Genomic DNA, 22456 nt, shown 5'->3' with positions numbered 1-22456 from the left:
TCAGAAGTGCTGGTACTCTACCATTAAATGTGCTGCAGCAGTGCTGGTACTTTACCGTTAAATGTACTGCAGCAATGCTGAGAAGTGGTGATACTCTCCCATTAAATGTATTGCAGCATTGCTGAGAAGTGCCGGTACTCTTCCATTAAATATACTGCAGCAGTGCAGAGAAGTGCCAGTACTCTCACATGAAATATATTGCAGCAGTGCTGAGAGGTGCAGGTGCTCTCCATTTCAAATTGAAGAAGTGCAGTTAGTCAGTACCGGCCCATTTAAAGCACTGGATAGGGACCAGCTCTGGCATTCTGAACTAGAAGAAAATTGTGACTACATTTAGCAGCAGGACCCAGCATTAACCTTTGGCCCATGGGCACACGGGGATACCCCATAAAATATATGTAAACAGTCCCCTGTACCATCCCTGCACCCCATTTAAGGCTTCAGATAAGATTTCGAGGCAACAGTATGGTACTTTTGAAACTTGTGAATTTCAGGTGAATAGTATTGAATGTATTCCTCCAAGGAGAGTAGAAATCGAACAACACCTGTCCAAATATGCATTATGTTTATAATGTTATTTACAACAGAGAAACAAGACTGCGATGTGTAACATATCTGCAATATCTGTACTTATTACGTTTATTGTAAGCATGTTAATGCTCCGACCCCCAGTATAGCGTGCTGCGGAAGTGCGACCAGGCGTAAATGGAGTTAGGATAAAATCTCTCACCCACAGGCTGGTACGGTCAAGAATCATCAAACTGACTTAACAGGCAGGCAAGGGATGACAAAGCTTAACAACTGGATGTAAGTAGAGGTGACACTCGCTGTATGCACCAATCGCAGTATATGTATCGTCACACATATTTACATAAGAGCAGCATGCATCAGGCCAGGAAATAGAGCGATAGTGCTGATAAATCCTGCTTGGATGCAGTTTTGCATTCTAATTCTTTGCACAATACTTGCTCTGAAGTTATTGGGAGAGCTGCCCATTTACTCATTCAGGTGATTGCCCATTAACCTAGCCAGTTGGATGAATATATAAATCTAGTTTATGTATCTTAAAGGGTCCCCCAGGATATACCTACTGTCCTAGGACAGAAAGAGTCTAAGAACTCTCTTGTGATCAAGTGTGAGTGACCTAAAACCACATCTAAACAAAAGAAATGACACATGGATATACATGCACTCTGCCACTAAAAGTTTAATAAAATATTTTGACTAGTACAGTGCCCTCTGGCAAATACCCTTCCTTAGTGACGCTTTCAGTGGTAAAGAAGATATTTGGTGTCCATCTACTAACCTTTCACTAAGATACTTCTTCAACTGCCATCTTTAACCTTTTATTCTTTCATGCTCCCGCACAAAAACCCTCACAAATTAGAAGTTCATTTGGAATTCGGGGTGCGGCTTGCCAAGTCTGCATAGACCATTGCTTCGACTGCCCTTGAAGGAAGGCCTGTCATACTTCTGGTTCCCAGTCAAGAAGGTGGTATCTTTTTGTCTTAAGCAGAGCCATCTCTCTTGCAGCTCCATTGAGGGTAGTGACGCTTTTCACAGTGAGTACCTTGTTTGATTCGCCCACTTGGCATTTTTTTCATTTTTGAACATTACATTCTCATACTTGGAGTGTGTTCTTGAGAAACGAAAAATCACTGACCATGACTTGCATGAAGTTTTCTTCCTGAAAGGCACTTGGTGACTTTCCTGCGTGGGACTGCTATGCCGCCCAGCACCCTAACTGTGGTGGGACGGGGCGTGGCCAATATGGTGACCGGAGCGGCAGCATAAACTGCAGCTCCGATCCCGGCCCTTTCAGATATCCTGACAGCGGCGCCTGTTCCCCCTTTTAAAGGTGACAGGCGTCGCCTATTCAGCCGCCCGGGACCTGCACTTGTAGCCGGGGTTACATATTGGGTGACGCAGCTGCTCTGTATGCTGTGAGCGGACTGCCGTGCCCACGGCTGCAGCTGCGGCCTGTGTGGATGCCGCCTGGAGCCGTGCCCGGACTGCTGACAACACCGGGGAATCTCTGGCCCAGTGGATAGTGCTGGAGGCACCTCACTACCTTCTGGGGCGGGGCGACGCTGCAAGGCTGGGCCCGTCGCGGTGCCGCGTCCTGCCTGCTGATGCCCACTGATGCGTGTTCCTGCCGTCTGTGGCCTCCGTGCTGAGGCGCTGCTGCTGGTGACCGCGCCCCGGCTCCCCCGCTCACTGGAAGTGGGCTCATCCGACGCCCACCTGTGCGCCGAAGCTCGGAGGAGCTGCGACCTGCCTGGGTGAGGCCTGTTGGAGCAGAGGCCTTGAGGATTACGTGTAGCCTGGCAGCTGGGCCCTAGGTACTGCCAATGAGACCTCAGGCCTGGGGCCTCATTTGGAACTTGTTTTAACTTTTCTATAGGAGCCCACGCAGCACAACAAACCAAAGAAAGGAAGAAGGAAGGGGGAAGAGAAAAAGGAAAAAGGTGAGCCTTTCGGCGACATTAATCGAGTCGCGGCGCGAGAATAGGACGACTACCTCCCTCCAGTCCAACTTACACAGAGCAGTTTGAGGCGCTAACAAGGCACATGAGGTACCGCCCCTGACCCTCCGGGCCCTACATATAATTCCCCATCAGCGCAACCAGCCCCAGGCCGTGCAGCAAACCACCAATACACTAGGCCCTTACCCATCTTCCCTCACTGGCCTGCTATCGCTTCGCCTAGCTTCAGCGCCCATGTTGAACTAAGCTGCGGCGTGCCCCCGATTCGGCCGTATACAACACTTCCCACATCTCTGCTGCTCCGGCGCCCCTACATGGTTGGTGGGCTTCGCCGCTTTACGTGGATATAGGAGTATAATACACTTGGCCCCCCTGCTGACAGGAGTCCGGAGGCGCAGCGTGCATACGGCGCAGCGCTAAAGCACTCTGCTAACCACCAGGAACTAGTCTGATCGCTTTACTACCACTAATCTGTACACTTGGCCGGGAAGCGGTTGCGGGTTTTCCCAAACTTCGCGCGACACTCAACTGACTCTAGCATGTCGCTTTTGGCCTTCAATAGTTATCCATAGCCCTCTGGAACCGGGCTCTCACAACACCGCAGCATACTTGTCTGTCCGCCCTGCCTGCATCGCCCCCAGCCGGTCCTACTCCGTTAGTGACCACCTGGAACCGCACTCACCAAATGGTCAAACCAAAAACCCCACGTGCACCTCCGGGTAGAATGGACTCCAGCACCCTCCCTTCCTCTGAGGCCCACGTCACCATGCAACTGGTTTTGCAGAAGATGGAACTTATTTTACAATCACACACATCACAGTTTGAAAAGATATTGCAAGCCATCCTAGACACCAAGTCCACCCTGGAAGCCAAAATAGGCTCTGTGACAGAAGATGTCAACATACTGCGCACCGACCAACACGCACTGGCTGACAGGGTGTCTGAACTGGAAAAAATACTCCGTATCCCTCCCCCGGTCTGTGAAAGACCTCCAATCACAATTGACTCACTTAACAACCGAAGTGGACTTCTTAAAACGTAGAGCTGAGGATGCAGAGGGAAGGTCCCGATGCAACAACATTCGCTTGGTGGGGTTCCCTGAGCGTGTCGAAGGCCCCAGCACAGAATTATTCGTAGAACAATGGCTCTCGGAAACAATCCTTAAAGACAATATCCCAAAGGTTTTCTCCGTTGAGCGTGCCCACAGGATCCCTGGCAGGCCCCACCCTGGCAGACCTGGTGCGCAGCCTCACCCGTTGATAGCAAGACTCCTTAATTACCGCGATAGAGACCTCATCCTACAGCTATTCCGCAAATCAGGCCCGTTACGCTTTGAAAACGCAGAGATCACAGCTTACCCAGACTTTACAGCAAAAGTTCAGAGGAAGCGGAGTTCTTTCTATCGTGTTAAAGAACGCCTTCGCGAACACAACATCAAGTATGCGTTGCTGTTCCCAGCCAGACTCCGTGTACAAGACGATACACGGGTACTCTTCTTCACTACACCAGAAGACGCCTGGACCTGGCTACACGCTAAGGGCTTGGCCGACACGATAGACACAAGCACTCTGGGGGAAAAATGGTCCTCTCCCAAGACAAGGCGGAGGCAACGCAAAAAACAAGGCAGTAAACCCTCACCTGAACAGTCACAAACGGAGCGCTCCCATCTCCTGCAAGCCACATCTAGATTTGTTAACACGTCGCCAACAGCCCTGTCCACTCAAACTGACGGGAAACCAGACCATGACGTGAACTCCGATTCTGCAGAATCTGTACGAGGACCTACCCTCACGCCACGCACAGCAGATGATATTTGCTGAGACAATTAAGCACCACTTATTTCCTTTTTTTCTTTTTTTTTCTCTCGCCCTGCTCTGGTCCTTATACACAGTAACATGGCCTGCCTCCCCCAGCTGATCAGAAATGGCCTGGCAGCACCACTGGTCCTTCACTGCAACACCTTAGCCGCTCGCGGTCCTGGGCGGCTGACCCAGCACTGAGAGTAACTTGGGCAGGGTAATTCCATGACTTAGAACTAACGTCCTTCGGCACCCCCCCTGCTCCATATGGACTGTTCTCCCAAGCCAGCAATCGCTGGAATTTCTTTTGATTTGTCATTATCTCAGTTGATGTTATACACTGTTCTTGGTTGCATTTTTATTCAATGGTTTTGTCACATGTTATCTAATCGTAAACACACTCACAATTGTGCATGTCACATTTGCCTTACCAATAGGCTTATGCTTAACAACACTAAGGACATTAACTGGCTAGCCTTGGAGGGTAACCGACACAATACTACCACAATGGGGGCGGAGGACACACACCTCTCCCGTTTAGCTAAACCCATAATTGCCTCATGACCTCTCAAACTCAACAAGGTATCTTGAAATATAAGATACTCACATAGAATATCAGAGGTATGGCAACACCGCGTAAGAGGCAAAGGATACATACATTTCTCAGGAGCCATCAGGTACACATAGCCCTACTACAAGAGACACACCTCTCTAAATCCACGTTGGAAAACACACGCTTAAAATGGAAAGGGCAATTGCACGGCACCACATCCTCGTCTTTTGCTCGAGGGCTGGCGATCTGGATTGCCCCTGGGGTCCCACTCACCACGTCTCGTACACAATGCGACCCAAACGGTAGATACGTGATATTAGAAGGCGTCCTCGATGGGTCCCCCTTAGCGCTGGTAGCGCTATACTCTCCAAATTCAAATCAACGCGATTTCCTGCGAACGCTCACCACTGGTAACCTTAGCGACCCCACATTAAAGTGCATATGGGTTGGGCGACTTTAACAGCGTCCTAGACACTCAAATAATTTCCCCCACTCGACACAGCTCCATCCAATCGTGCCTCATTAGAACTAACAAACTGGGCCTCCAATAATGGTTTGAGAGACATCTGGAGGGTCGGTCACCCCACCCACCGTGAATACTCTTATTATTCCTCTGTGCACAAGTTACATACCAGAATAGACATGATTTTGGTATCCGCAGCCGTAATCCAGAAAGTGTGCATGGCCGAGTACCTGGCATGCACCATCTCAGATCATAACCCGCTTTGCGCAATATTGGCCTGGGACTGCACACACACTCGCATACCATCATGGCGATTACAGACAGAAGCTCTTTCAGACCCCCCATTCCACGCAGAATTGTCCAAACGACTGTCAGATTATTTCTCTCTGAACAAAAGTACAACCTCATCTCGTGCCATAGAGTGGGATGCCCACAAAGCGGTAATACGCGGACACTGCCTTGCGGCACAGTGGGAGTAAGAAGGACACTCACTAAAGAGTTACAAGTTCTGGAGGTTAAATTCCGCAAAGCGGAGGTTGAGGTTTCCAGAAACCAGTCCACGCTGGCAGCACTGAATTCGCTTAGAGCTGCCCATAGAGAAGTAGACACCAGACTATGTAAGCATGATTACAGACACTACATGACACAACAACACGCTGAGGGGGATAGATCAGGTAGACTGTTAGCATGGCTGACTCGCCAACCCTCGCAACCCTCACCCATAGGTGCGCTACGTTTGAACTCTGACAACATCATCAACACCCAAGTAGGAATTAACAAAGCCTTCTCTACATACTACTGCGCCCTATATACGCCTCCCTCCCCCCCATCACAGCAGCAATTAGTTGACATATTATCACTCGTTTCCCAAAACCAACACATTATTGACAACGCAGACACATTAGACGGTCCCATCACTATTATGGAAGAACTGCGCTTAGCTCTGTCACAAATGGCACGCAGCAAAACCCCTGGTTCGGATGGCCTACCAGTAGAGTATTTTAACTCCCATGCTACTCACCTCCTACAACTACTCATAGAGGTATTCAACGAAGCGTGCAATAAACTACAATTGCCAGACTCCATGCGCGAAGCTCTGATAGTCGTCCTTCCAAAGGTGGGCCGTGACCCTCTTGACGTTAAATCATACAGGCCGCTCTCCCTACTAAACACAGACTGCAAACTACTTTGAAAAATATTGGCAAATAGGTCACTCCCCTACCTACCAAACTTAATACACTCTGATCAGTCTGGCTTTATTCCAGGGAGAAGCACCTTTTTAAATATTAGAAGACTGATCCACATAATGCATAGCATCACAGAATCAGAAGCGGTGGCCCTCTCACTAGACATTGAAAAAGCGCTTGACACGCTAAGCTGGGACTATCTTATGCGCACACTCAATGCGCTTGGTTTCATCGGATGGATCAAATCGCTCCACTCCAAACCCACAGCTCGAGTCAAAAATGGACGAGCTATCTCCGAAGCATTCCCCATAGGCAGAGGCACCAGACAAGGTTGTCCATTATCCCCCTTATTATTCGCAATAGCCATGGAACCATTAGCAATTAAGCTACGTAGCTACGCCCACATATGGGGCATCACTGAATCCAATACACATCATATTATATCCTTATACGCAGATGATGCCCTGATATACTTGTGTAATCCCTCCACCTCCATGGCAGGGGTGATGCTAATACTGGATTCCTTCGCACTCACCTCTGGTCTACGTGTTAACTGGTTCAAGTCAAGTATTTTCCCTCTCACTCCCATACCAATCGAATTTCACATGGTACTACCGCAATATCAACTGCCATGGTCACACACTACCTTTAAATACCTTGGGATACAAATTTACCACTCCATTGCCGATCTGAAAGAGGGCAACATTGACAGGGCACTTAGTTCCACCTGCAGCTCACTGTCGTTTTAGAGCTCACTTCCCCTATCTCCCATGGGTCGGGTAGCCATAGCCAAAATGCTCATCCTGCCTAGGTTTCTATAATATTTTACCGCCCTTCCATTATGCCTACCATGTTCGTTTTTTCACAAACTGCACTCATTACTAATTGACCTGCTCTGGGGCAAAGATAGACGCAGAGTAGCGTTGTCTATAACACAATATCTACAAGAAGCAGGCAGACTGGGCATGCCTAACTTCAAAATATACTACGCAGCTGCCCAGCTGCTTTGGCTTTCCACATGGCTCAGGGAAACGCCTCCTCCCGAATGCATAATGCTGCGGGCATATACAGCTCCGCAAACGATACTGACCTCACTACTATCCAGCCCTAACCGCCTACTGTCAAAACCCATACTGTTGGAAGCAGCTAGATTCTGTTGGTGTAGATATGTTCAAAGCAAGGCCCCCTCGCCTCCTTACTCCCCTCTGTTACCGCAGCTTCAACTGCCGGGCACCCAAACACTCATTACACCACGATACGCGCGGCATGAGTACACTGAATGTGGGAGATTACTACTCAAGCTCCACAATGCGCACCTTCGAAGAACTAGTGGCCGCTGGGGTCATGCACACTGGGGCCTTTTTGACATATAGCGGCACTAAACGAATACTTAATAACTTATGGGGACCTGGCAACAACGAGCCACGCGAATCCCAATTACTCACCACTATCCTTACTATAGGAAGCACAAAAGGCATCATAACTAAACTATATACAGTGCTTCTAGCTGAAGTCTGCTCTGACCTGCCGCTTGCTAAAGCACACTGGGACTCCGCCCTCCCTTCACCATTACCACAAAAAACTTGGGTCGCGGCTCTCACAATGATCAAGTCAGTATCCCGCAATCCCAGATTGCGATACACCCAATTTAATTATATTCACCACTCATACCTATCCCCGGCCAGCATCCAAAGAATATACCCGAACACAAACCCGGTATGCCCCAGATGCGCTACCTCAGCAGCAGACTTTTACCACATGGTCTGGAGCTGCCACTCAATAAACTCAGCCTGGCAACGCATTACGGACGTCACAGTAGACATCTCGTCCCACACTCTTTTACCCACCCCAGACTCTTGCCTACTTGGCATACGACACCGTGCCAAAGGCGATAAACATCTTCACAGATTTATCGACTTACCATTTGTTGTCTTCAAGCGCCTGATTGCTACGCACTGGAAGGTCCCCCACGTTCCCTCTCATTCTGCCTGGCTCCGTGACTTACATAGTTGCTCACAAGCCGAAGCTCAGACATTACGCTTACTACAACATAAAGGCCTAATACAAGATGGTGCCGAAGCCTGGGATATTTTTGTGGTAGCAATAGAAGCTAGGGATGACACATACCCCCCTTAAACTAGCAATTGTAAATGTACTATTTCTCAGCTCAATATCTATGACACGCAATTCCCAGATGCCCCCACATCACTCTGTTTTAACATCTCCACTTCCCTCCTCAGTGTAACAACGTAACGCTTCAGGGTGCTTCTCCAACGGCTATTTGCTTTTATGTAACCCATGCCTAGCCTTGCTCACTACACTACTGGCTCCGCGTCCCTTTCTGCCCCACAATCGATACCTCAACTCCAGCCTCACAGCTCCCATACACAGTAGTTGTATCTTTCTCCTTCCCCTCCTACCCTCCAATTGGTGTAGCCAGCACTATGTGTTATATCAGCATTCATTATTCGGTATTCAGTTGTGACTTTAACCACTTGTTGTACAGTTTTAAGTTGTATTTCAGCTCTTCATTACGCAATCGCACTGTACAAGCTTATAAATGTGTGTAAACAGATCGTAAAATTATTAATAGCGAAATGTACTGTTGTGTGTGCACAATACTTAATAAACAGATTTAAAAAAAAAAAAGTGTGGTGGGACGATTTTCATGGTCCATGAAAATTGCAAAAAAGTGGGGTGGGTGTTTTCAAAGTGAGAAGCCTCCCAACATTTGGTTTACTGTTTTTTTTCTTCTCCGCAGTAGAGCATCCTATAGAATTACTCCAGGGGTGTTGGCATATTAACACATCAGCATAGACCAAGTGCTCCAGATCTCAGGTTAACTCCAGTTGACTGAAGAGATACTTCCTTAGTCATTCTGATCCACATCATGGTTTAAGTGCCACACAGGACTACAAACAAGAGGACTTGTAATCCAATGCTACTTACTTTTTTATTACATTTTTAAAGCAAGTATAACGCACCACTGTTAACAATATAGCAACAACACAAACCATTCCCACTTCCTCATCACAAGTCCGGCACATTCCACAAGCCGACAAAAGTAGCAAAGTGCAAGCATAGATTCAATTAGGCAAGGTCTATCTCATCTGAGCCAATATCTTAGGTCTAGGTCACGTGACCTGCAGAGAAGTTGGTTTAACCACTCTCCCCAATTTAAAAAACAATTATTTTGCCGGTCACCCTCTAGTTTTATATACTGACTCTTCGGCCACCGCACATATGTCCATGCTGCTGTACTTCTTGATGATTGGTGGGGCAGTGGAGGCCATGCAGTGCCTTGCTGTGTCCCTTTTAGCCAATATTAAGCCAGTGATTACCACTTTTCTGCATGCTCATTCTCCACCCTCATCGGACGTTACCGCTAGCGGTGCTACAGGACGGTCCTTAACGAATGGCCCCACTCTGACTTGTGCCAGCACCTCATGGACTCTTGACTAATATGGCTGGATCACTCAGCATTTCCATACGACATGGAAGAATGTACCCCCTCACAAGTGGCACTCAAGACATACCCCACCCTTACTTCTCCCTATTTTGTGCAGCCTTGATGGCGTATAGTATATTAGATGAAAATGTTTTCATTGTAGTCAGCTTTGCATCTACCCAGTTCCCCTCTTCTAGGGGGCCTAAGTTGTGGTCTCAGTTGTCTTTGAGTGATTGAAAGGGTTCAGGGGTATTCATGAGTAGCGTCCTCTAGTTAGCCCTTAATCTTGTGAAAGCCTACCTTTGATTCACATGGGTTATAATTCAAAACTGCGGCAAGGTCAGCCCTTTGGTCTTCCATGGTATGCCGGATTTTTTTGATATTTAAAGCACTGTGAATTATGCAAATCATATTATTTTCGCAGTTGATCTAATTACTTCCTGTGACTAGTCTACCCAACAACCCCTACTTCAGATATCACAATGGTCTCCTAGGGACTAAACCCAGATAGCCGAGCTACTGGCGGCAATCAGGTGCCATACCATAAAGGTGTCTCTTTAGTTATCCATTTAAGCCAACGCATCATCCTCGACAAATGGTGCCAACAATCCAGCTGGATCTTAGTAATTGGTGGGAGGGCCAGGGTAATTATAGAGCTGTACATTTGCAACGCTAAGTGAGGGGTACTAAGGGTTTTCATCTCTAGGCATATGGCTAGACATTCCATATCTGCAAATAGCCAGTTGTTTGGATTAGTTGAGCAGCCCAATAATTGAACTTAATGTCGGCTAGTCCCAGACCCCCATTATGGGGGCATTCGACTCGTATGGTTAAGTAGACTCTTTACATACCTCGTGATTTCACATTGGAATGAAGAGAGGAATCTATTAGCAAGCGAGAAGGGATAGTTTTGCAGAACATACAGCAATTGAGGAAGTGCAATCATCTTGATTAGGGCATGTCTTTCAGTATGGAGAGCAGCGGTTTGTTCTGGAATGTCATCATCCTGTAGAATGATTGATGTTTATGGTAGTTTTCTCTCTCTGTGAGATTGTAGACTTTATGCTAGAGGGTGTTGGTGAGATCACGGGATACTTCACTCTCAGTTGGGAGTTTGCTGTCAGGGGATAGTTGAGATGTAGGGAAAATCCATGTCTCTGGCAGGGTGTTTTTAAGGAACTATCTTTACTACATGATGGTACTGTATCCAGGAATCATGTGTGACTAAATCTACTGTTTGGACCTGCACCTCTTCCTAGTGTACACGTCACAGTATTTCCTTTCATTTGTGGGCACATATAATAATTAGATAGTATAGTGTTGATAAAGTAAATCTCTTGTTTCACCACAGCTGCCCGATGAAAGGCACATGACCCATGCTCATCCTTGACTGTAACCATGGCAATGGAGTCGCTGCTGCTCCTGTCACCCATCGCAGCCTTGGAGTTCGTCGGGGACCATCTGCTCTCAGGTAGGTCATCATTTATTTAAACATTCATAATGCCTCCCTTAAAAAATCCTGTGAAAAGCAATCTAGTTCTCCAGGTCGGTGAATACGAGAAGTCTTAATCTGATTACGGAATGTGCATTGATTCTCTGACCTATGAGGAGCGACAGGTAGTTTTAAAGTTTAGCTGATAGTTTGGAGAAGGCCATTCCAGTGGCCAAAATGTTATACAGGTCAGGTCCCGTTAGGAGTTTGCCCTTGGAATATCTGAGGCAACGTCTTGAGATGGAATGACAACATTTAGTGTTATGACAATATACATTATTGCAAAACAGTCTGTAGTTTAAAATGTTATTTTAACTCCCATTGAAAAGTAGAAATTCCCGTCTTTATACTAGTTTGATTACTTATTCATTATTCGAACAACCATTTAGATTTTGGTATCGACGAGGATTATATTTATCATCTTTTTAAAGGATGAAAAGCAAATCAGCCGTTGTGGGGGTTTAAACTTGTGAACTACAGGTTGCTCACAGATCCTTGCAGCAGAAACTCCATTCGTAAACTGAGAAAATCACAGAAAGAAGTAGATTCCATTTTCTCATTGTTATTGTTTTCGTACTGTATTTGGAGTTATGTTTCATGTGTTTGCACTACAGATTTAATAAGTAAGAGACTGAGATATGCTGATCACAAATCCTTTAATCTAGGCTGCATGTGTTGGTCAGATTCTCATCCCTTGATTTGTCTTTATTTTCAAACGTTCTGAGAGCAATGACTGGAATTAGGCTGTGAAAACTTAGAATAGTAAAATGTTAAAATGCCCTTTCATGAGCCCTCAGCTAAACGCAGAGCGGTGCTTCATGTGTGCCCATTTGGGTGTTTTTAAGATCTGTAACTATCAAAGAAAAACACGAAAATATAACGCAGAAATAGAAAAAATCCAGTAGATTTTGTGTTTAAATTGTGTTCCAGGGTTGGATTCCCTAAAGTATTCGTAAAAGTCCCCCGCGTGGCTGCTACAACACTGGCAGTTTTGTTTTCTGTTTTACTCTCAGAATTAAGAAACATAAATTGAAAGTATTCTTCCTTGCATTTGTGGCAAAAGTGGAATGAGAGCCAACATTTTAGGCTTGGCATTTTATGGCTTGATCTTTAAAATAAAAAATAAAAAAAACCTCTGATTTCAAACCTGGCTTTCCTGAAGGCAGAATAGAGGGAGATCAGGAAACACTGGTGTAGGAGACACAAGGCTGGTGTGAGCTGCATTTTAGCCTTTGTGTAAGCCTCTCTGGTGACTTGCATCTATAAATGTGACCATCATGGGCGCCCATGGCTGAGAAACAGTACCCCACAGGTATCCTGCAGCATGTTTCACGCACATTGGGGAACAATTTTGTTTTGTCCATGCACAATTTGAAAACAACAATGTTATTTATTAATAGATACAGGTTCGGGCAGTACTCTCCACACGCCTGAAAGAAAGAGTGGGGACAAATAGTTACTAGCCACATAGCCTTCTCCACATTCTTAGCACACTGGGTCTGCTATGTGTTGAAAAGGCGAGGGAACGTGCTGGAACTGTACTGGGAGCCGTGTACAGCGAGATGACCGATGAGAGCATCAGATTCAAAGTCTCCATGCAGCTTTGGAATCGCTGTTATGCACACTTGATAGACCAGTGCCCATGTGATATGTTTGCCCAGGCCTCATCGCGGTTGCAGCATCGTAAAGGAAACCTGTCTGGGATTCTCACACAAACTTGTTGTTTTGCTGAGGGTTGGATGACAGCCAGCTCCAAAGTGTTTCACCCTGATTTTATGGGTTGACTCCTTTTCCAGATTTCAGTCCAGGTTATTCCTAATGACTAAACCTGGATGCTGTGGTGTGCACATGAACCTCTCATCTCAACATTTTGTGTGGACAAGCTATCTTTCTCCTCCTCGGTGTACCGTCATCATCGTCCGTATGATATTTTCATATTAAAGGCAAGAAAAAGGGAACAAATTAGTGAGTCAGAACACTCCTGAAGAAAATTTGCATGGAAAAAGTTGTTCAAAACAATAAGAGAAGCTGAGAGCATGTCTGTCCGTTTGGATGGGATTGAGGTAGAGCTTCCATATGGCACTTAAGAATGCATGTAATACCATAGGTACGTCCAGTTGTACATCACAGGAGGAACTATTGTTCTAACCATTTTATATCTAGTGTCCTCTAGCGCACAAGGTATAACTACAGACAACCCATACCACACTTATAGGGCTTTAAAGGTTGTTCTGGCCAAACGTATCTTGATGCAAACATTTGTAGTTAATCTCTGTAGTAGATTCATTGTATGTACTGCATGTCCTACAAGACAGATCCATCTAACAATATGCTAACAACACACACTCGTACCTCAGATGTTGCCACTCAGTGACCTGTGTCGTCTTTCAGCCTACACTGTCCGAATCTGGATGTCTTCAGTCCACCCTGCCTTAAACTCAACCCAGCAAATGGTAAAACGTAGAAGTCTGCTGTGTACCTTCAGCTCAACCCACCCAAGGCATAATCCATTCTTATTATTAATAGCCAATATAAGGCCCAAGCATGATGTGACAGACTGGACCTCTCAACCTGTGCCAAGGGTCTGTTGATGTTGATCTATACTTCAAGGATGGTGTGAAGTAAAATCCAATACCATCTCATTTCACATCGGCCTCCTCTGCTTCTTCCCTGCCAATCGAGGCTTTGATTGGCCGTTCACATACAATAGAACCTCATTTTAAAGTCCTTCTGCCGACTAAAGCCTGTCTGATCCCTATCTAGAGGAAATACCTACACATCATTGTCCCCTAACACAATTCCACTGGCTTCTTCTCCCAGTGTGCATCCTGTTCACAACATGGTGCATCATTTCCAAGACCAACTGCAAGCACTAACCAGACTACCTTGTAAGCAACCTCCAGGGTCCCGGAGGACCCCACGTCACTGGCAGTGCTCCCATTACAAGACTCAAAATGTAAAAGTCTTTAGAAACAAACACGGAAGTAGGCCTTTCTGCCTGCGCCCCAAATCTGTGCTCAAACAGCCTTCCAGTGCACCCAGGATTGTCCCTTTTCCTGCTACACTTCAAGAAGCAGCCATCCTTTTAATCTTCCTTACTCCCCTCCTCTGCTTCCTGCTGATGCCCCTTCCCCCTGGGCTGTATAAATGTCTTCTCAAGCACTGCCTAACCATGCGTGTGAGGACATGTCCATCTTGGCACGAAGAGTGCTCTGTTACCTCTGGGGTGATAGAAACAGACCTTATGAAATAAAAACATAAATGCAACAAATGTAGCTTTCGTAAGGCAAAGATCAAATGTATGAAGCAAAAAAACTCATCATTTGAGTCACCGCGTTGTGCACTGGGTGGCGCGAAGGCTTCGGCACATGCAGGACTCTGTGTGTTTGCCTGTACGTTTATGATCTGATATCCCCATAGCACAGATGCGTTTGCACAGACTAAAAACCCAGCAGGGAGGAGGGGCTTCCTATGCACAGTGTAACCTGTTGTGCATTGTCGTTTGAGATCCACATTGCAGCAGATGTAAAAGTGAGATGTGCATTTTATTACCTGAGATGATGACTGACATGCTGGTCTCAGTGTGGTGTTTGCCCTCTGGCCTAAATCCTTTCTAGGTGCACCAGGTCTTACCTGTTCTGTGCCAGGCCTCATGCACACACCGCACATAACCCAGTTTTCTATCACACAACCTGCTCGTTGACTTCCCTGCCAGCCAGAGCTGGAAGGCTCCTATGATTTACACTGAGGTAAAAATAGATAAAGGTGTTAGGCAACATCGAGCTCCAAACCCTCGTTCACAGTCACTGTCAGCGGTATTGCCCCTTTCTGGCACCATGTTTGTCAGTCGCCCATCAGACCTCAGTGAAGTAAGAATAACCAGGAAGTTCAGTGCGATAACCTGTGAAGGCGCAGGGGCACAAGTAGGTCACCTCTCTAAGAGAAGAAAGGAGCAGGCAGGCAGGCACCCTGGCATGGGCTGGCACCAACACGTTTTTGCACAGCGCTACAAGGATTACAGGAGCGTGTGACTGGGTCATATTTTACCTCAAGGTAGTACAATTTTCATCTAAGTTACAAAATTGGTATTGTTGAAACCAACAGTGTAGCAGGTCATTGATGTCTCTTTGCTGTCAAAGGCCTGAGAGTCGCAGTTGAGCTTCTGGCAAATACAGAGTTAAGTAGCCCCTTTAAATTTCTGTTAGCCAAGCTGACTTGATGTCCTGTGTAAATATGAAACCATTCTATTTTATTAAAAGTTTTACTAGTTGAATGTTATAATGTAAACCTTAGCAAGTGGGCAGAATTTGTGACCTATGTAAATGTTGTATTTGCCAGTGCCCCTGGACAGCCAAACAAAAAATAGTGTATAGAAGTGCACCGAAGCCACTACGTTGACCGAAAACTTACTAGTTGGGCTCACAGCATGGCTCTGAAACATTCACCTTGTTGCTGTGAAATTCTCAGTTTTCAGTGTTTTTATCACATTGCCATTTTGATTTTTATATCTCTGTCCATTCTTTCTTCTGTATGGGCTGTCCACTTTCAATAAAACTAAACATCTAAGTTTCACAGAGATGTTCTCTTGAGATGCAGTCTTGGACTTGTATTTTTTATAACTATTTAGTACTTCTTGCCACTTCTTCTAGAGTTAACTTTGACTTTTTATCTTTAGGCGAAGGGCCTGTCCTCAACGTTTACAGCTTGAAGCAGAAGAGAACACGCACGCCGAGGCATTCTCAGAGTGTGCTCAGAAGTCATTATATTCATGGAATTAAGCAGTGTGGATTGCTCCCTGCTAAAACGGAGGGCGTGCTCTTGGCTGTGTTTGGAGGCAAAGGTCTGACAGTCATCCAGCTGTACATAGATGATGATGAGGTAAATCTCAAAGAAGTTTCTGGATTCCACGAGCTACCTGACTGGATTTGGGATCTGCAGTGGCTGAAGGGTGGTGTGGATGTGACCTTGTATCTTGCCCTTGCCCTTGGTCACAACTCTGTGGCACTATATGACTACATGGGGCATAAGATTCTCCGGGAGGTGCACTGTTCAGAGAAGTGCATCTTATATTCTGCTCATTTTGTTGGAGACTATTGGAACGAGTTGCTTCTGGTTGCAGGAACAGTCTTTAATGAACTTGTCGTCTGGCATATGAATGATCCTGTGGATGGACAAGGAACAATCAAACCCAGGAGGAGGATTGATGGACACAAGGGCGTTATCTTTAGCATTTGCTACCTGGAGAGCAAAGGCATTTTGGCCTCTGCTTCTGACGATAGAAGTCTTCGCTTGTGGAAGGTTGGTGACCTACGAGGGGCCGAGACTCCTGTCCAGTGCTTGCTGGTATTATACGGCCACCAATCCAGAGTCTGGTCTGTTAAGCTACTCCATGACTATATTCTTAGCATCGGGGAAGATTCTGCCTGCATTGTGTGGAGCTACGCGGGTGACATTGTGCACACTTTCAAAGGCCATAAAGGGCGCAGCATCAGAGCAGTTGCTGTCCATGAGAGACACAACATGGTGGCCACTGGTGGCGCGGATGCTGGCATCCGACTCTGGCAGCTCAAACCGAAGACTTCTGTTGGATCTGCTCTCACTCAACTGAATGTGTGCGGTTTGAAAGGATCTCCAAAAGCAGTGAAGCTGGTCGATGCAGGGTGCCTTTTGGTGATGACAGATGCTGGCAGTATTTACACTTATGATGTCATTTCTAAACAGTGGGCATTCATTTTGGATGACACAAACTATCAGTCTTACAGTCTTCTTGACGTTATTAAGGTACCTGATAGTACTGCGCTGTGTGCCATCGGCAGCATAATGGGGTGTGTGAAGATCTTTACCATTGGGGTCAATCAGGAGGTGAAAGAAGTCAAAGTTCACGAGGGGAAGGTTCACAGCTTGACATGGGTCTCACCCCAGTCCCAAGATTCACAAATATTCAGCCTTTTCTCCTCCGGCTCCAGTGGTGTAATGTTATGGCTCGAAGTGCCATGCTCATTTGGACTTCTTGGAGAGGTGCGAGAGAGGGGCCGCTATTGCCTACCTCTGTGCAAACACCGATGGCACACTAGCGTAGCTTTTGTCCCCAAAGAAGATCTGATTGTTTGCGGTGACCGCAGAGGGTCTTTGCTGTTGTACAAAGTTGGAGAACAGGCTTCATGCCAGTCAGTGTCCGATTCAAAGAAAGGCGCCATTGCACAAGAGCCGGTCTCTCTTCTCTTTGGAGTTCACGGAAAGCTGGGGGTGACTTCCTTGAACTGCTGTGATGGTTTGGTGTACAGCTCAGGGAGAGACGGCTGCTACCGACAGCTAAAAATAGAAGACTGCCAGCTGAAAGTTTTGAGGAAGCAGAAGCCATGTAAAGGCATGGACTGGATTGAGAAACTTATTTTTACTCTAGATGGTAATCTACTGGTGATGGGCTTTCAATCCACAGACTTCGTGCTCTGGAGCACAATGACCAATGAGAAGCTGCATTCTGTTCCATGTGGCGGAGGCCACAGATCTTGGGGCTACAGTAACACCCGTTCTAGTGAGGTCTTCGTCTACATAAAGTCTAGTGGCATCTTTGTCTACGAAAGCTCAACTGTTGATAATAGCCAGTCTATCCTCAAAGAGTCTCTACATGGCCGAGAGCTCACCTGTGTCAGACACACAGGAAGTATAAAGGTAAAAGGTGAACATATCAATATCCTAGTGACCAGTAGTGAAGACACCACCATGAATGTTTTAGCCTTTAATCAATCTTCCAACAAAATGTCCCACCTTGCAGTAGTCAATGACCACATATCAAGCGTGAGGACCCTGGCAGTAGTCAAAAGCAAAAATGGAAAACGAGATGCCCCAGCATGCTCCCCGGTACTGTTTTCTGCTGGTGGCAGAGCTGAAATCGAGTGCTATAGGCTTCTGATAAGCCATGGAAGTGACAGAGAAGATATCGGATGCCAGGTGGTCCACCTGGCTTCCCATAGATTGGATGAGCACTGGGATCGCATAAAGAACAAGCACAAGCTTCTGAAGATGGACTCAGAAACGAGGTAAATAGTGAAAGAATTAACAAGTAGTTATAAATGGGCCACTGTGTATAGCCATAGATTCTACCATCTGCCATAGCCGTACATCCTCCAAACAAGATTTATGGTTTAAATGTATTCTGGCAAATGCATTGTAATAGGAACATTTCCTATTAAGTAATAATTAGAATTATCACAAGAATACAGATAGTACTCCAAACGAATGATGATCGAAATACTGGTTCATGCGCCTAGACATTTCGTGTGTTCAATCAAATAAAACTGCTTTTGTCCTGAAAGCCTGAATACCAGGCTTATCAAGTGACAGCATGTTACCCGACGATAGAATTGTGAATATTATAACTTTTGATTTTCTTGAGTTATGCAACTTATTTGTTCTTTCAGTTGATTGGACAAAGCTATAACAGCTCTTATGTTTTCCCCTGCCTAATACTATTTCTTACATAATGACTACTAGGTAAGTACTCATTGTCATTTGCTAGTGAGTAGTTTGCAATTAGCAGCACTTACCACCAATTCTCAATGGTAATTGGTATGTGCACATATCTGATGGTTGTTCCATACTTATCGTACATGAGCTGTCTTGTGTATACTTTACATATGTCCCGAAAGCAAGGTGTTTCTATTTCTTTGTTTCATGCATTTGTGTTGGGTACTGCAAATAACTCATCTGGTCCAAGAGTGCTTTACTGGTAACACTGGAAGCGTGGGACAAGGGACTGTCCATTGTAAGACACACCAGCAAGTGATGCTAAAACTAGGGCTCAAAAGACAATGATGGGGTGATTTACGGGTAGTGGGTTGATATGAGGCGGGGAGAACGATAGGTAAGTCTTAAGTAGAGGATCCAAATTGAGTTGAACATGCAATGAGATCAAGAATCCTCGGGTAATAAATGAAACCATGAGACCAGTTTAATTCAGGCACATTTGGGAGATGGAGGTTTCAGATAACAGGGAGAGGATAGTAGAGATTAATGACAATGCAGCTCAGAAAGGGCGTTGCGGCAGCGGATCCCAAGAAGGAGAACACCTTGGTTAGTCTGAAATGTGGGTTGTTTGTCGGTGTTTGTTCAAACCTCTTTGCTTAATGTTCATGAAGGTGTAGAGCCTTATAGGTTAGACCGGTGATTTAAAATTTGATCTTGGCTTCTAAACCAGTGTTGCCCTTTTAAACTGGAGTCATGTTTTATAATTTCTGATTAAAGACTTGAATAAGCTGCTCAGTTAAGTATGGTTTTCAAAGGTGCTTTAAGGAATCCAACTAGTCTAGATTTGGTGCAGAAAACGATTAAGGCTTGAGCAGTTGTCCCAAGGTTTTCAGACCGAAAGAAAGTAAGCAGAGTTAGAAGTTAAATAATGTCTCAGCTTGTGTGATCTGGGAAGTCAGTAGGGGATGGTTCCTGAAGAGGTGGCAATGCACATACACTCATGTGACCAAAGTTGAGCGCATTGTTTAGACTGTCCTGATTTTCCCAGACTAATCTTGTCTTAGGTTTTAACCTGTCTTTCTTTCCTTTTAACCATTGCAGCCAGGCTGTTGGATCACCAGACCGTCTCACATTACGATTTGTGTTTTTCATAGTTTAGCACTAGCAGCCATGAACGTCTTTATGAGATAAAATGTTTTTTCAAAGTATCTTTTACTTTCTATTGTCAGGTTTCAGAAAAACACGTAGTTCGTGCCCAGATCTGTTAATTTTCTTTTCAGAATGTAATGCACATCACTGTGCCTGGGCTCTGAAATTATTTTTGTACAGCAACTCAAATGAAAAGTTCTGCTCACAAAGACATTGCAACATAGAGGATTTTTGTTGCCACTCTCTGTTACTTTGTGGGCATGGACATTGCACATTAGGCAAATGGTCTATACAGTGGGACCCACAATGTCTTGGAACACAAGCTCTTGCTCATTTTTCGATTCTGTATCACATTGTTTGTCAATCTTCTCAATTTTGTAACTTGACATGGGAGAAAGCCATAGTGATGCAAGCACTACCGAACATATTAAGGGGAAAGGGCACAGTTGGAGTGCCTTACAATTCACACAACAGATTTTGAAGTAGATTTTGGTAGGGAAAGAACCAATGTTCTGCCAAGACCTTTGCACTGCTCTTATAAAATACACAATTGAGTGAGCATTCTGTACACTCGCCTCTAGTGTTTGAAACACCCAGGAAGATGAAGGCTGCATTGGTTGACTTAAGTTAAGGGTTTCCTTTCATGACACATTTAGGGCCTCATTATGAGGCTGGCAGTATTAAGACCGCCTGCCTCGCGATGGCGGACGGAGCGCCCGAGACAGGGCGGTCCGACTGCCCCATTATGACCGTGGCGGAGCCGCCACGGTCCAACTGCCAACACCACCAGGCTGCAGTCAGCCTGCAGCCTGGCGGTGCCGGCGATCGTAATCCTCCAGGGCAATGCTGCAAGCAGCTCTGCCCTGGGGATTTCAAATCCCCATTCTCCAGCCTTTCTATGACAGTAAACACTGCCATGAAGAGGCTGGAGGAATGGGGGCATCGGGGGCCCCTGCACTGACCATGCACTTGTCATGGGCAGAGCAAGGGTCCCCATGCACAGCTCCATTGCGCATTTCACTGCCCGAATTACAGGCAGTGAAATGCGCGACGGGTGCTGTCGCTCCCGACGCACCACAACATCGCCGCCGGCTCAATTACAAGCTGGCATCAATGTTGTGGTGAGTGTTCCGCTGGGCTGTTTTCGCCCGCTGGCCCAGCGGAGCATTCCTAATATGGCGGGCAAAAGAGCTCCAGTACTGGCGGTCTTTTGCCTGCAGCGGCTTCGGCCGCCCTGTTAAAGGACCGCCGAAGTCGTAATGAGGCACGCAGTGATTGCCACTGGCTTCTTGCCAGACCTCTGCTTTAACACAAATACTGGCTCTTCGGTGCCAGTAAGGTAAATTCATCTGCACTTCAGAAAAAGTTCTTCAACGTAGGGTGACAGAGATGTATCACCAGAACCAGGATTGTGTTGCTGTGCACCTGCAGACTACGACAGGCCTAGAATTTTTAAAAGCCCCTCTCCTGCACCCTGCGAGGAAGGTTGATATGGTCCTGATAGTGGAGGACAAATGAAATGCAATAGCCTTTACTGAGTCCTGTCAGGCAGGCCTGAGCAGCATCTGTGGCCGGTTACCGGTTGATGGAGAATGTGCTGGGGACCACTGAAGGACTGCACTTGTTGGCGAGCCTATGCTGTCCCTTGACTCACTTGCCTTTGTAGAACACTTCATCATGGTCCCCGATCCTGAGAGGGTCATGAGGGCTAAGTTATGTTACAAGGTTTATTAAGAGCACAGGTGTCCTAGGTCTTGAAGACAAAAATAAAGGTGCCTACAGTTGGCTCATTTGACATAAAGCCAAGTCTTCAGTGCACTCCTGAGGTACAACAGATTCTGCAAATTACACAGGGATGGTAGGAGGGCATTCCAGAGTTTGGCAGCAACAACCACAAAAGCGTTGCCTCCCATCTGGGTATGTTGGAATCTAGGTACTTGGAGAAGGAAGGCATCAGGCGATCACAGGGAATGAACCAGGATATAGCATGTGAACTTACTTATAAGATAGGTCGAACCCAACAAATGATAAGCAAAATAGACATGGCAGAGTGACTTAGAGGCGGTCATCTTCGCCACTGGAAGCCAGTGCTGGGCATCCAGTGCTGCTAATGAAGAGGGGGGCCAAGAGCCAGCCAGCAAGTTTGCTTGCTGAATTTTCTGTGCGCTGCAATTTCTTCAATACTCAGGGAATTGCTATAATCCAGATGACTCAAAATGGTCGCCTGGACTACTATCCTGCTAACGGCCTTGGAAAGAAAGAACAGAATTTACCTCAAAAACGTTATCAGCAGGAAGAGGGCACATGATTAGCTTGTCTAACAAGTGAGAGATCAGCGTCCAAGAAAAACACAGGTTTTTCCCAAATTCTGAAGGGTTCCTGCAACATAAGTCAATCTGTAAGCCAGTGGGT

General features: G+C 46.1%; 1 protein-coding gene across 1 annotated transcript in view; it reads left to right on the top strand.

The window, feature by feature from the left end:
* WDR6 (WD repeat domain 6) overlaps positions 1-22456 on the top strand; it is a 71302-nt gene that overhangs the window by 4427 nt on the left and 44419 nt on the right. Inside the window, exons 2-3 of the mRNA XM_069206204.1 lie at positions 11288-11407; positions 16104-18468. Of these exons, the coding sequence (XP_069062305.1) occupies positions 11335-11407; positions 16104-18468 (2438 nt within the window). The 5' untranslated portion in view covers positions 11288-11334. The remainder of the gene's footprint in view (positions 1-11287; positions 11408-16103; positions 18469-22456) is intronic.

This window comes from Pleurodeles waltl, chromosome 9 (genome assembly GCF_031143425.1).
Source record: "Pleurodeles waltl isolate 20211129_DDA chromosome 9, aPleWal1.hap1.20221129, whole genome shotgun sequence".
NCBI lineage: Eukaryota > Metazoa > Chordata > Amphibia > Caudata > Salamandridae > Pleurodeles > Pleurodeles waltl.
Note: the sequence above shows the minus strand (reverse complement) of the source record. Positions and strands in the feature narration are given on the sequence as shown.